This window comes from Pan paniscus, chromosome 8 (genome assembly GCF_029289425.2).
Source record: "Pan paniscus chromosome 8, NHGRI_mPanPan1-v2.0_pri, whole genome shotgun sequence".
Taxonomy (NCBI): Eukaryota; Metazoa; Chordata; class Mammalia; order Primates; family Hominidae; genus Pan; species Pan paniscus.
In genome coordinates this window covers 100,349,246-100,362,891 of record NC_073257.2, presented here as the reverse complement: position 1 = coordinate 100,362,891, position 13,646 = coordinate 100,349,246, and the positions used below count along the sequence as shown (strand labels likewise).

Sequence of the window (13,646 nt, the reverse complement as noted above, 5' to 3'; positions counted from 1 at the left end):
CATCACACATGTGACACATCTGTTGATACTTCTTATCTTGATCAAGATTGAAAATAAGAGACACTAACATCACGGCATAATAGGAATGTGTATTCAGTGCTTGATAAATATTTGCTGAGCCAGTAGTCCTTTTTGCAACTCTGAAATGCCCTTCCCTGCTCCTGAAATAACATTGAGAATTAATACTTCAGCACTGGTCACCCACTTAGCAAGCAAGGAAAAGTAATGGCTAGTCAGCAAATTGTTTATCTCTAAAACAGTCTAGGTGTCTGTTACCACTACCCTTTAAATCACATAAAATGAATAAGCTCTTCGTTTAATTGCTGAATCTGAAAGCCACTGAAAAGCATATGTGAGTTCTTCGCAATTAGAATGATTAGAAGCCTCTTTTTGGATGTTCTGTACCATGCCTAGAACACTGGGAATACTTGACTATATAGTATTGTCGGTAAAACCTGAAAAGGAGAAACAAGTATTCTTAGCAACAGTTTTACTGTGGTCTCTGAGGAGTATACATCTGCTTTGAATGATGCCCCGTAACACAAACCGTGATTTCCAAGGTTACACTTCAAAGAATCCCACTGTTCTCTTTGTGAAGGATATTTCTTTTTAATAGTTTGTTAAAGAACAACTGTGCTCCAGCTGAGATATTTAACTTAGAAAATATATGATAAGCTCTGCAAATGTGCCATTTCTCTGCCACAGTTTAGCAATTATCTCTCTTTTTATATCAGAATGATATTAAAATGAAATGCTATCTTGCATTGGAATCTTGCCATAAATGATGAGTTCCTATTAACCCAACTTGGTGAGTGATTAATTCTTTATTGTATAATTCATGATTTGGTTTTTATTATTATGAGTGGTAAAAAATAATCAGTATTATCTAATATACTGCAATGGACTTCTGAATCACACAGACCTATTTTCATACTGTAACTCAGCACTTAGAATTAGGTTGAAGCATATGATATTGCTGTCTTTATAGATTAAAAATGGTCCAATATCAGCATTTTCATGTGATTCAACCTAATAGCTCTGTGATCATGATTAATCTTCTTAATCTCTCTGAGCTTCACTTACTTACCTGAACTGTAACTATAATGGCTCCCAGAAATGTTATAAAGATTGAATGAGATAGTATATCCAAAACTTCTAATATCATGCCTGGCACATAGGTGCATAGTAAATGCCAACTTTATAATTGTTGTCACATACAAATTATTTTATGGTTTTGGTCCATTAGTTATATAAATTTTTATTTTGAGAGACAGAAGAGAGAATGACACACTAATAGTGCAGGTTTAGTTAAAAATTACCCTTTGTTAAAAATAATACTTACACTTACACATTAGGAAGGCTAAACAATATCTTATTACCTGAATAAGTTATTAAACTCAGAGAACATGAAGTTAGATGCAGTTCTTTTTATGGGATGTCAAATCATTTTTTGAATAAGAATTTTTCCAAAAAAAATTTACACTACAAATAGTCTGAGAAGACTAAGCACTGTGAAGTAAATCGTTAGCAAATCAAAGAGCTGAGACTAATTCAAGAGCAGGTTTCGAAGTCTGACTGCAGAATCTCACCACAGGAAATCACTTCATTGCGTTTCATAAATACTTTATATCAGTTAGCATTTTTAACTCTGTTCAGAATCACCAATCCATCTTTTTGCCCAGATGTGACATTATTGAGTAAATTGAGCCTAAAGAGTCCTTTGGTTTATTACCAGTAAATTTCTTGTTATTAAGTGAGCTGAGAAGGCTTTTATATGCCCTCTAAAATCGTATGTGGGCCCTACTATTTTTAATTGTCATTGCCCCTACAGATTCCATATATGTGCTCATTTATATAATGAGAAGAATCCATATGTACTGTACAGGACATTGAATTCCCTGCATAATATGAATGAATATTAAGCACTGGAATCAGAAAAGAATCTCTTGAAATTCCATTAATATTTATAACTGATCTGTGGGACTAGGGGAATTCTTTAGTATAAAATATTCCAAATTCATGTTTGTAAAAAATGAAGCATCCTTGAATTTAAAATATAGTTTTCCTCACTAAAATAGATTTCTATTATAAATATAGCAAGTGAATTCTTGCTGCTGTTATATATCCTTACATTATTTAACAGAGTCAGGAAAGGCACTTTAGAACCTTGAGGTCAGTTGAACCTAATTCACTCTTTTTTATCAAAAATAAAATGCCTATTTGTTTACTGTATTCATAATAGTAGTTTCTCAGGAGTGGCTAACAATATCATAAAGATTATAGTCCCTCTGATTTAAGAGCTTTTGCCAAAATACCCAGATCCAATCTTTGTTTTTCCTGTCAAAATATAACAGGAAGAGTAACTCCATTTGTCTTATTAGGAAAGAAGATAAGAATGTCCACAGTAAACCAGTAGATTTCCTCCACAAAAGGAGCCAGGAATATTTTGACACTATCATAAATAAAAATTTCACCATCTGCTTAGTCTCAATTTTTCAAATTCAGCATTTTATAATGTCAAGGCAAAAACTTCTCTTTACTAAACCAAATGGATGACAGCAAAGCTTTAGGTCAAATCCCCCAGCCCTGAGATGTATTTCGCTCATTTGAGCAGCTACAAATCTAAAGCTGAACCCAATTATGCAACTGCAGTGATAAAGTGATATCCTTAGAGGCAAACCAGTATGCTGGCTCAAGGGGAAAACCTTGCCCAATTCAGGAAAATAGTCCAATCATAATACCACTTAACACAAAATTTCATAGAGGGCATAATGCTGAGTAGGCCAAAATAACAATGTATAATAAGGGGTGGCTGCATACTGCTGGTGAGTATTGGGAAAGTGGAGCATTTTAGTGGACTGTCATCATAGAAAACCAGGGCTTTTTTAGGCATTGTGGAAGGAGAACTCCAGTGAGAGCCTGGAAAACCAAATGTGAGTTAGGACAAATCCTCTGCTCCAGGGACGTTTCAATTAAAGGACTATTGAAACCCTTTCGTTTTTCCTTTTGGCAGTGCAAATAAAAGCTGCAACAGACTGAAAATCTCCTTGTGTCCCAGGATAAATAGATGTTTTCATGAAGCTTGGGAGGTCTCAGCCAAAGAAAATCTTCTCCCAAACAGATCCTGAAATATATGCAGTCTCACTAAATGTGGCCTTTTCTTTGAATGGACAGAATCTATGGAATTTTTAAAGGAACGAATACAAGGAAAATAGAGGAAAATTATCCCAGCCCTGGACAGAAAGTAGAATTCAGAAAATATTTTTGAGAGTTGTTTTACTCCTTTTTTGTTGTTTTTGGAAAATATATATATATGTTAAGATCAAACTTATGTTCATCACTGGCTCTTGATTGCCTACTTTCATTATTCTGAACTTTTTCCTCCCCCATCTTTCCCATTTTTGAAAATGGAGCCACCAATCTCCTAGCTTTTTTGGGCAAAAATCCGAAATCATCCTTGATATTTTCCACTCCTGCACCACAATATGCAATCTGAAACCAAATCATATTGATATTTTTTTCAAAAATAGACTTTGAATTCACTTCTCTTCATCGTCACTGTCACTATCAAGACACTGTCTTATTTTAACTGGCTTTTCCATCCTTGCCCCTTTCCAGTTCATTCTTCAAATAACCAGAATGGTTTTCTTAGAGCACACATCTGTTCATGCCACTCACTTTCCTGTTCAAAGCCCTTTAATGCCTTCCCTTTGCACATGAGATTAAATCTCAAATCCTTAACATGGCTGGCAAGGTCCTGAATGATCTAGTACAGGGGTCAGCAAATGTTTTATAAAGGCCAGATACTTTAGACTTTGCAAGCCATACAGTCTGTTGCAGCTACTCAAATCTACTGATGTAACCCAAGCAATAGACATATAAAAGAATGGGCGTGGCTGTGTTCTAATAAAACTTTATTTACAAACACAAGTGGCAGGCCAGATTTGGCCTGAAGCCCATAGTTTGCCAACCCCTGATCTCACTATCTCCTCACTCCTTAGCTCTCCAGTCACACCTCTCTTTCCTCCCATACTTTTTTCCACCTCGAGACCTTTGTCTATTCTGTTCTCTACCTAGACTGTCTCAGTTTAAATGTCCTTTCCACAGAGGGCATTCCTGAAGTCCTAATTTAATTAAAATGGTTTCTCTATTTTATTTTTATGATTTATTTTATACTTATATTTTAATTTTCAGTAACTATACATTGATTTATGTGATTATGTGTTTAATGCCTGTTTTACCTTCAAGTTGTAAGGTCCATGAATTAAGAAATTGGATATCTGCTCATTGTATCTCTAGCACCTGGCACATAGCTTAATACACAGTAAATTCTCAATGAAATGTTTGTTAAGTAAATAGTGAATTAATGAGATCTGATCAAAACAAGGGAGCAGAAAACAAAAGATAACAATTTGGGAATCTGAGATCTGAAATATGAGATGCTTTTCTTGAGTTCATTTATTCCTAAGGTAGGTCATTTTAAAAGTTCTATACTTGAAATAGGGAATATGTATTAACCAGGGTGATGAATAGGCATGTCCCAAATCTTACTGCTACAAAGGCGCTTGTGGCTGACACACTGTGGCTTACACAAAGTCAGATGCAGGTTGAGCAGCTCTACTTCATCTGGTAGCTCTGCCACTTGGAAGATAAGCCCCAAAAGTCAGCCTGGAAATAGGAAAGAAATGGAGGAAGCACAAGAGCTTTGAACAGCTTTGGCCTAAGGTTGATACACTTTACTTTCCCTCCTAATCCACTGACCAAAAAAGTATTAAAAGTAATGGTAAAACCACAGTTACTTTTGCACCAACCTAATAGTTACATGGCTGCAACTTTCCTGCCAAGTAGACTGGGAGTACTCAGGGAGCACCTAGAATATGTAGTGAGTAGAAACTATCTTTTTGAGAGAATATAAAAAATCATTTAAATATATTTCCTAATATTAAGGAAAATTGGTTATATGAAAATACTATAAACCTCACAGATTAGTATGAAATAGGTTATATCTTTTACCATTTGTAAAAAGCTTAAGTTTTATTTTACCATTTAGTACATTTAAGCTAGCATCTCACTTGGTAGTAAACCTGGGTGTCTTCCTCTCATGCTTCCCTCAGGCTGTTTTCCACAAAGCCCTTTAAAGTATGGTAGAGCAAAATACTCATTTTTAATAATTTCATGTTATGAGCCATGATTTTTCTATGTACTCTATGTTTTGGTTACTTTTAAATAATTATATGGCACGTTTCTTTTTACAAGTAAATGATCAAAATAAAAAAATTGACTGTAGTGAAATGATCTTCACAAGAAAAGGAATATATATGTATGTTCTCTTTGCCTCTGAAAGTACTTATGTCTACATAAGTAATTCATTGTTTATACATTCAGTGTCTATTTATTGCACTCCATGGGCTAGGCATTGTTCTAGGTATTCTGGTGAATGATACAGCCAATATTCTTGTTCTCATTCTTTTTTTTTTTTTTTTTTTTGAGATGGAGTTTTGCTCTCGTTGCCCAGGCTGGAGTGCAATGGCATGATCTCGGCTCACCGCAACCTCTGCTTTCCAGGTTCAAGCAATTCTCCTGCCTCAGCCTCCCAAGTAGCTGGGATTACAGGCATGCACCACCACACCCGGCTAATTTTGTATTTTTAGTAGAGACAGAGTTTCTCCACGTTGGTCAGGCTGGTCTCGAACTCCCGACCTCAGGTGATCCGCCCGCCTAGGCCTCCCAAAGTGCTGGGATTACAGGCATGAGCCACGGCGCCCAGCTGATTCTTTTTCTCCTTGTACTTATGTTCTTTTTTTTTTTTTTTTTTTTTTTTTGAGACAGAATCTTGCTCTGTTACCCCAGCTGGAGTGCAGTGGCACGATCTTGGCTCACTGCAACCTCTGCCTCTCAGGTTCAAGCGATTCTCCTGCCTCAGCCTCCCGAGTAGCTGGGATTACAGGCACGTGCCACCATGCCCAGCTAATTTTGTATTTTTAGTAGAGATGGGGTTTCACCATGTTGGTCAGGCTGGTCTCGAACTCCTGACCTCGTGATCTGCCCGCCTCAGCCTCCCAAAGTGCTGGGATTACAGGTGAGAGCCACCGCACCCAGCCTTTCCTTGTACTTACATTCTACAGGGAATATTAAAATATATTCCTGCATAATAATAAATAGTTAGAATTCCTTATAAATAAAATATCACCATGTTTAATGTTTTCCTTTTTTCTTTTATTTCTACAAATTTCTGGAGTATATATATTTTAAAGTCTATGCAATGGAATGTTTATTGGATTGAAGAGGTAGTATCATAAAACATTGTCTTTTTATCTGACCGGTAATCCTAGTTGGGTCTTTAGAAATCCTTGAGTTACACTTACAGGAATGTAAAAATGTACCTTCTTTTAAAGAGACACTTGTAAACTTTGAGACTATATATACTCCATCAAAGAGAAAGGAAATGATCCTCTAATTTGAAATCAATCTCCTGAGGTTTATCCTCCTTACGAAAGTATTTCATAGGAGAGATCTGTCTCACAAAACCAAATCTATTTCCTGCACTTGCAAGTAAAGTCAGAAGCCTAAAAAATGATGGAGAGGAATGAACTCTAACATGAGTTCTTGGCCAAGTGGAAAACTTCTCTGGTTCAGAACTTCCTAAGGCACCCTGCAGCAGGGATTCTGTAGAGCTACAAGGATTTTTATCCTGTGCTTGGGAACCTGGAAATCTCACCTCCTTGGTTTTCCACACTGGAAACCTTCAAGATATTGCTTCCTCTGTAAAGGTCTGAATTATTGCAAGATATTGAGAATTTCCAATTCAGTAGTTAGATGTGACTAGAATAATCAAAGAAGTCTCAAGTCCTAAGAACGAGGTGTAGGGAGAGAATGTTATCTAAAACGCCATGTGATATAGAAATGCATATGAGTCTTGAGCTGTCATTTACACAATGTATATCTGGGTGTCAGGGAAACCATGGATCTGCCTCACAGGTCTGCCTCACAGCCCAACATCAGCTTCTGCCTCCCTCTTGCTGTGTCAGGACATACATACATATTCACTTGTGTGTGTGCTAAGTGTGTCTCATCCTTTAGCAGAACTTATTTCTATATATGAACCAAAGAGAAGCATTTATAGTGGAATTTAGGATAATTTGTATCAGGAGTTTGAAAAATTAAAAGAAATGAAATTAAAAACTAGAACAACATTGCTCAATCTTTAAAACACCACACCTGTAATCTTAATTCAGCTTGTCCCTGGTCACTGTGAGCCAGGTACCATGTTGTGTGCTTTACATGTTTTATTGCATTTTATCATCAGAACAACCCTATGAGGTAAATATTATTATCCCTATTTTATAGTTGAGAAAACTAAAGTTTAGAGAAATTAAGGAAGACCATGACTTCAACCTGAGCTTAGTTTGTCTCCAAATCGTACTTTTTTGATAAAAGTAAAAAAATCTCTGCCCCGAAGACCTTAATAAAAACACCCCAGGAACACTTATTTCTTTCCCCACCACCTACTCTGCAACACATTGAAATTGACTGATACCTAGAAACTAGAGTCTTCTCTTTCATATCCTACCTAATCTATGCATTCTGTCATTTGTATAAAGAAAATAGCTGTAGCTTTTAAAATTTATTTGCTCAAGAAGAGATTATAACACCAAATGTGGTAGTTCAAACTTAACTTGCTCCCCTCACATATTTCCCAGATTTGGGTTAATGAAATCCTCAGTCCGTGTCTCTACCACAAATCCTCACGTTCCACAGCCACCACCATGTCTACCATCCAAAATCCTGGAAATGGAAGAACCTTAGAAATCTAGCTTTCTGGCTGGGCGCGGTGGCTCACACGGTGGCTCGGCACTTTGGGAGGCCGAGGCGGGCGGGATCATGAGGTCAGGAGATCCAGACCATCCTGGCTAACACGGTGAAACCCCGTCTCCACTAAAAATACAAAAAATTAGCCAGGCGTGGTGGCGGGCGCCTGTAGTCCCAGCTACTCAGGAGGCTGAGGCGGGAGAACGGCGTGAGCCCGGGAGGCGGAGCTTGCAGTGAGCCGAGATCGCGCCACTGCACTCCAGCCTGGCAACAGAGCGAGACTCCGTCTCAAAAAAAAAAAAAAAAAAAAAAAAAAGGAAATCTAGCTTTCCTACTGTCACTCACATGATGAGTGATATTCAAACTCATGGCATGATTCATAAAGATAACTCAAGTTATTAGGAATCCCAAGAAGCTCAGTGTTCTCTCGTGCTCAAGAGCACGTATATCAAACTACATGTGAGCAAGAGTAATGTTATTTTAGGGATAAACTTGGATTCATCTTAAGATATCTTTAAAAAGTATTATAAGTCATCCAGATTCTGTATATATCAATTTACCTGCTGTTAGTTACACATGACTTTCCATGGATCTGTGACGCTTGTGAATCACTTGTCCGTTTCAGTATGTGAATTGCATACATGTGCTGTGTCAAGAACCGTTAGATAGTAGCAGAGCTAAACTAGACCAAAGCTTTCTTAAATAATGCAGTGCTTTTTCTTACCAAACTACAAAATAGTCCGTTGTATTTAAACTCAAAAGTAGGATGGAAGTGAAGGCCTAAAATTTACAGTGGCTCAAGGATTGAGAAAGCTCAGTTGAAGGGAAGCGTTTCCATCATTTTGGCCCTGCAGTTTCTTAGTTTTAGTCTCTTCTCTAAAGACACAAATTTCCACACTAGAAAAATCAAGGAGTGGTTGGGAAGGATGAACTTTTCTTCTCAAATCATCACTGCCAACTGATTTTTAGACTGCTGGAAAATTAAGGCTGAAAGAATAAGATGGACTTCTGCAACCCCTTTACTTCACATATGAAGAAATTGAGGCCCAGAAGAAGTGTTTCCAGTAATTATTTGGTCATGCTTTCTAAAGGAAATAGTCAAATCTAATCTTCTGTTTTACACTAGAGATATAAAGTAAGATTTGGGGGAGATGGGAGGAGGAGAAGGAGAGGGAAAAGAAAAAGAAAATAAAACTGATATTTGCAAGAACGAGCATAAATATGCCAGACACAGTACTAAAGGCTTCACACACTAGAATAGTTTAAGTTGCAAGTGACATAAAACTCATCTCAAATGGCTTAAGCAAAAAAAGGAGTGGGGAGACTTATTATTGTTCCTGAAAAATCCAGGAGTAAAGCTATAGGCAACTCTAGATAGATTCGATCAACATCATGCAAACTTAGCTTCTGCTCAATTTCTTGACTCTACTTTCTGCTGCATTGGATTCATTCATGATGACACCAGGTAGTACCAAGGATTTCAATGCCAAGTATGATTATTTTTAAAAAACAGAGAGAGAGCAAGACCATTTTCCTCAAAGCACAATAGTTTTGGAATTGAATCTTATTGACCTGATTGGCCTGGCTTTAGTTATGTACCCATTATCCAGCCAGTCACTGTGGCCAGGGGGGATGGATAAACTGATTAGTTGTAACCTAGGCTACTTTCATCAAGGCTGAAAGTAGAGGAGGGGTGATTCCCCTAAAACAAAATTTGGATAATGTTCCCCCAAAAGAGGTAGTGGATGCTGAGCAGCTGACATCCACCACACAGACGTTCTCTCATCTGGTCCTCCTAACTAGCCTGGAGGTCAGTAGTTAGTTAGCTACATTACATCATGCCATCCCTCAACAGGGTCCTGGATTTCTTGCATCTATTATGTAGATTACCAGACAGAAGACCTTTACCATCCGTGAACTCTTTTGAGCCCCTTCATGAGACCCAAAGCCAATCCAGTAGGAAAATAAAGATTAAAATCAATTTGTGTGGGCAATGTATTTTTTTCTCCCTAAAATAGGGAGTACTCTCTGCCCCATCTCTCAGGCCCAGCTTGCCTGTCATCCCTCACCCCTATGTCAGCCTAATGACCTAATGTGTCAGCCTTAATGACCCCTAAGTCAGCCATTTCCACTGATCACTTAGTCTATTATAAAGTCTTATCTAGTGTGATGATTTAACACAACACCTTGATGTTACATCTACTCCGCTCTCAGGGCTTTGGAATGCAACTACAATCAGTAGGAAATTATCCCTAGTTGCCCAACCCAGCCCCAGCTCTTGCCTTCCTACCCTGTCCCATAGCCTCTATCCAGCACCCGAAAGTATTGCTAAAATAGATAACATTTTGTTTATTATTCAGGTAGTTTATATTGCTGGTGAATGCTATCATTTACTTTCTCAGCTGACGAAGACAGAACACACTCTTGTGTGAACAATTTTTCATTGTTTACTGGAAGATTATTTCCTAAACTTGTATACATTTACTTATGTTGTAGCTATGGAGAAACATCTTCTGAAACTGGAAGTAGGAACTTTAGGGGAGTTCTCATTTTATTTTCAATTCATCGTGTGGGGTTTTACACACTTGTTTATATTTAACTAAATGCCTATCAGAATGGTTATCTTATGTGGAGTTGTTTAGAGGATGTCTGTGTGTCTTGTTTAAACATAAGAAATCCAAACTTATGTAGCCTTGAATAACAACAATTACAAACATACATGTGTATTAGTTTTAAAACTTCCCTTCCTAGCCTTTATTTAAAATGGCAAATGCATACATCCACAGATCTATTAGTACCCACAGGCCTAGAATAAACAAGTCAAAGACCTAAAGAAGAAAAGAAGCTAATAGGTGTGTCGGTTTTTTAAAAGCTAGTATTTCCACCTCAATGATAGAAAAGTTTCTTAGGGTTGCATATGGAACTAGAGCTGTAATTGCTCTGCTGTGTGCATAGCTTTGTCCAGTACTGCTGACCCTGCCGTGTTCATTCAGTAGATGGAGAAAAATCTTGCTTTGTCTATCCATACTTCTTAGGTCCTGAGAACAGAACTGATACCTCATTCATTCATCTATTCATCCAAGTATTCAACAATTATTCATTGCTTACCAATTGCCAAACCCCAAAGTAGTTACTATTAGAAATGTAAAATTGCATTTCTAAAATTTAATAGTAAAAGAATAAAACACTGAATAACAATCATCCTAGCTTTATACAAAACTGACATTTTCAAGTCTCTTTATATTTATTGCTAAAAATCAACCCATAGTGAGGCTTTGTTTGGCAGGAAAGGATCACAGAGCAACCTCTCTTATACTTCCAAACCCACAATGTAGTTATTTTGAACAAATTCAATCTGCGTTACCACTACATTCCACCTGCTTCTTATTTTTAATAAATGTGTCTTTGTCTAATGAACTAATATAGCTAATGAGGCAGCTCTTAGCCACCATTAAGTGAGGAATATAAAATTTTGGCCTACATTTAGAAACAATTCACATGGGCCATCTGAAATGTAAAAGAGGGGCTGGGTGTGGTGGCTCACACCTGTAATCCCAAAACTTTGAGAGGCTAAAGTGAGTGAATCCCTTGAGTTTAGGAGTTTGAGACCAGCCTGGGCAACAGAGCAAGACCCCCATCTCTATAAAAAATAAAATAATTAGCCAGGCATGGTGGCACACACCTGGCAGTCCCAGCTACTTGAGAGGCTGAGGTGGGAGGATTGCTTGAGCCCAGGAGGTGGAGGTTGCAGTGAGCCAAAATTGAGCCACTGCACTCCAGCCTGGGTAATAGAGCAAGACATTGTCTCAAAGAAAAAAAAAAAAAGTAAAAGAAAAGAAAGCTCAAATCAAAAAGTCAATGTACCAGTATACAATATATTCTTCATTATGGAAGCTTATGCTTAAAGTTTATAAATCAAATTCACTGCTAAATGTGATGAAAGTATAAATAAATAGATATTTTGATAGTTTCACTTTTTAAAATAAATTTTAGGAAGAATTTGAAGATGACTGGAAAGACTTTGCTTATTTTAATATAAGTTGTTGAAATTTTGACTGAGTTGGTATCTCACGTTAATTAATTTGTTAATTAACTACATATGTTTAGTTTGTGGCTTATAAGATTGCAGTTTTTTCCTTCTGGGACAAGAGTTATCAACTCAATGAACTTGAACTACAGAGGAAAAATTGCTTGCTCAATTTTTTTTAAGAGATTGAATGTTTTTAGCCTTAGACTTGATTGAGCTGTGGGTAGATTCAGATGATACTAATCACCTGTGGTTGAAATGCCTTCAACTCAATAAAATCATGATTTCAAGGGAAAAAAAAGAAATGTAAAATAAGACAATATCCATAAATTCAGGTACCCCTCAATCTAGAGGGGAGACAGACAAATAGACAATGAAAATACAATGTGATAAATACTGTAAGTGTGGAGAGCACTTTCCTCCCATCTACATTGTTTTCTGAAATCTGCATTTCCCATTGATGAAGTGAGGTACAATAAAACCTCAGTAACTCTAATCCTTTCAAATGAAGTGAGTCAGGCTTGATAGGTTGGTTTTTCAAATAGCATTTGATGAGCACTTATTGTGTGCCAAACCCTGAACTTCTCACTTTACATGGATTGAATCTGTACAGTAATCCTGAGGTTGGCATTGTTGTTTCTAGTGGGGCAAGAAAAAGTCAGATCTTTGGGAAAGAGTTTACAAATTGGATTTGTATGCAAAAATGCCACACTCATACATAACTAACTGAAAACTAAAAATAAAATAAGGTACATTTTAAACTAACAGATTAGCAAACATTACCCAGTGTTAAGAATGTGGAGAAATAGGAGCTCTCATTTACTATTGGGGGGATTGTGATTTTGAAGGGCCATTTAGCTATATCAGAAATAATTTTAAATATGCTTACCCTTTGACTCAGCAGTTCTATTACTAGGAATTTATCCTGGAGATAGTCTCACAGAAGTTCAACAAAGGTATATGAATTGTCTTAGTCAATTAGTTTGTGCTCCTATAACAAAATACCTTAGACAGGGTAGTTTCTAAGCAGTATAAATTTATTGCTCACAGCTCTGGAGACTGGGAAATTCAAGATCAAGATACTGGTAGATTTGACATCTGGTGAGGGTTCACTCTCTCCTTCAGAGGTGGCGACTTCTTGCTGCATCCTCACACAGTGGAAGGGGGAAACAAGTTCCCTCAAGCCTCTTTTGTAAGGTCACTAGTCCCATTCAAGAAGTCGTAGCCCTCATGACCAAATCACCTCCTAACAGCCCCACCTCTAAATATGAACACATCGGAAATTAGATTTCACATATGAATTTTGGGGAGACACAAACCTTCAGACCATAACAGAATAAATGTGTTTGTTGCAGCATTGTTTCTAACAGCAACAAACTGGAAAAAAAATGAAATTCCCAGCTCTGAAAGACTAGTAAACCATGGCAATTCATGTTATTAAATTAGGTAGGTCCCCATGAACTGCTAGAAATCTATCCAAGATATGTTGCTTTAACAAAAGCAAGATATAAATGATAGCTATGGTAAGATTGTGTTTCCATTATTAAACGGGAAGTAAATATGCGGGCTCATTTGTAGAAAATTTCAGGAAGGGTATTAAGAAACCACTGACAGTAGTTACCCTGGAGAATGGGGCTGCCAGTTCTGATACCAAAGCAGTACTTTTATTTTTTCACTTTATACACTTTCATCATGTTTGAATAACTTTTTAAAAAGTTTTGTAATTCAGATAAAAGTAGTTTTAAAACACCAAAAATAATTTAATAATATCTTTCCATTAAAGATTTACACTGTACATAACCATATCAGG

The 13,646-nt window shown here is 37.0% G+C and overlaps 1 protein-coding gene across 9 annotated transcripts in view; it reads left to right on the top strand.

The window, feature by feature from the left end:
• RNLS (renalase, FAD dependent amine oxidase) overlaps positions 1–13,646 on the top strand; it is a 402,310-nt gene that overhangs the window by 235,365 nt on the left and 153,299 nt on the right. The window contains exon 6 of one of the 9 annotated variants that reach the window (XM_063607791.1): positions 5,491–11,917. The exons of the other annotated variants lie outside the window; for them this stretch is intronic. Coding sequence (XP_063463861.1) covers positions 5,491–5,651 — 161 coding nt within the window. The 3' untranslated portion in view covers positions 5,652–11,917. Of the gene's footprint in view, positions 1–5,490; positions 11,918–13,646 lie in introns of those variants that run through there. 9 annotated transcript variants of the gene reach the window in all.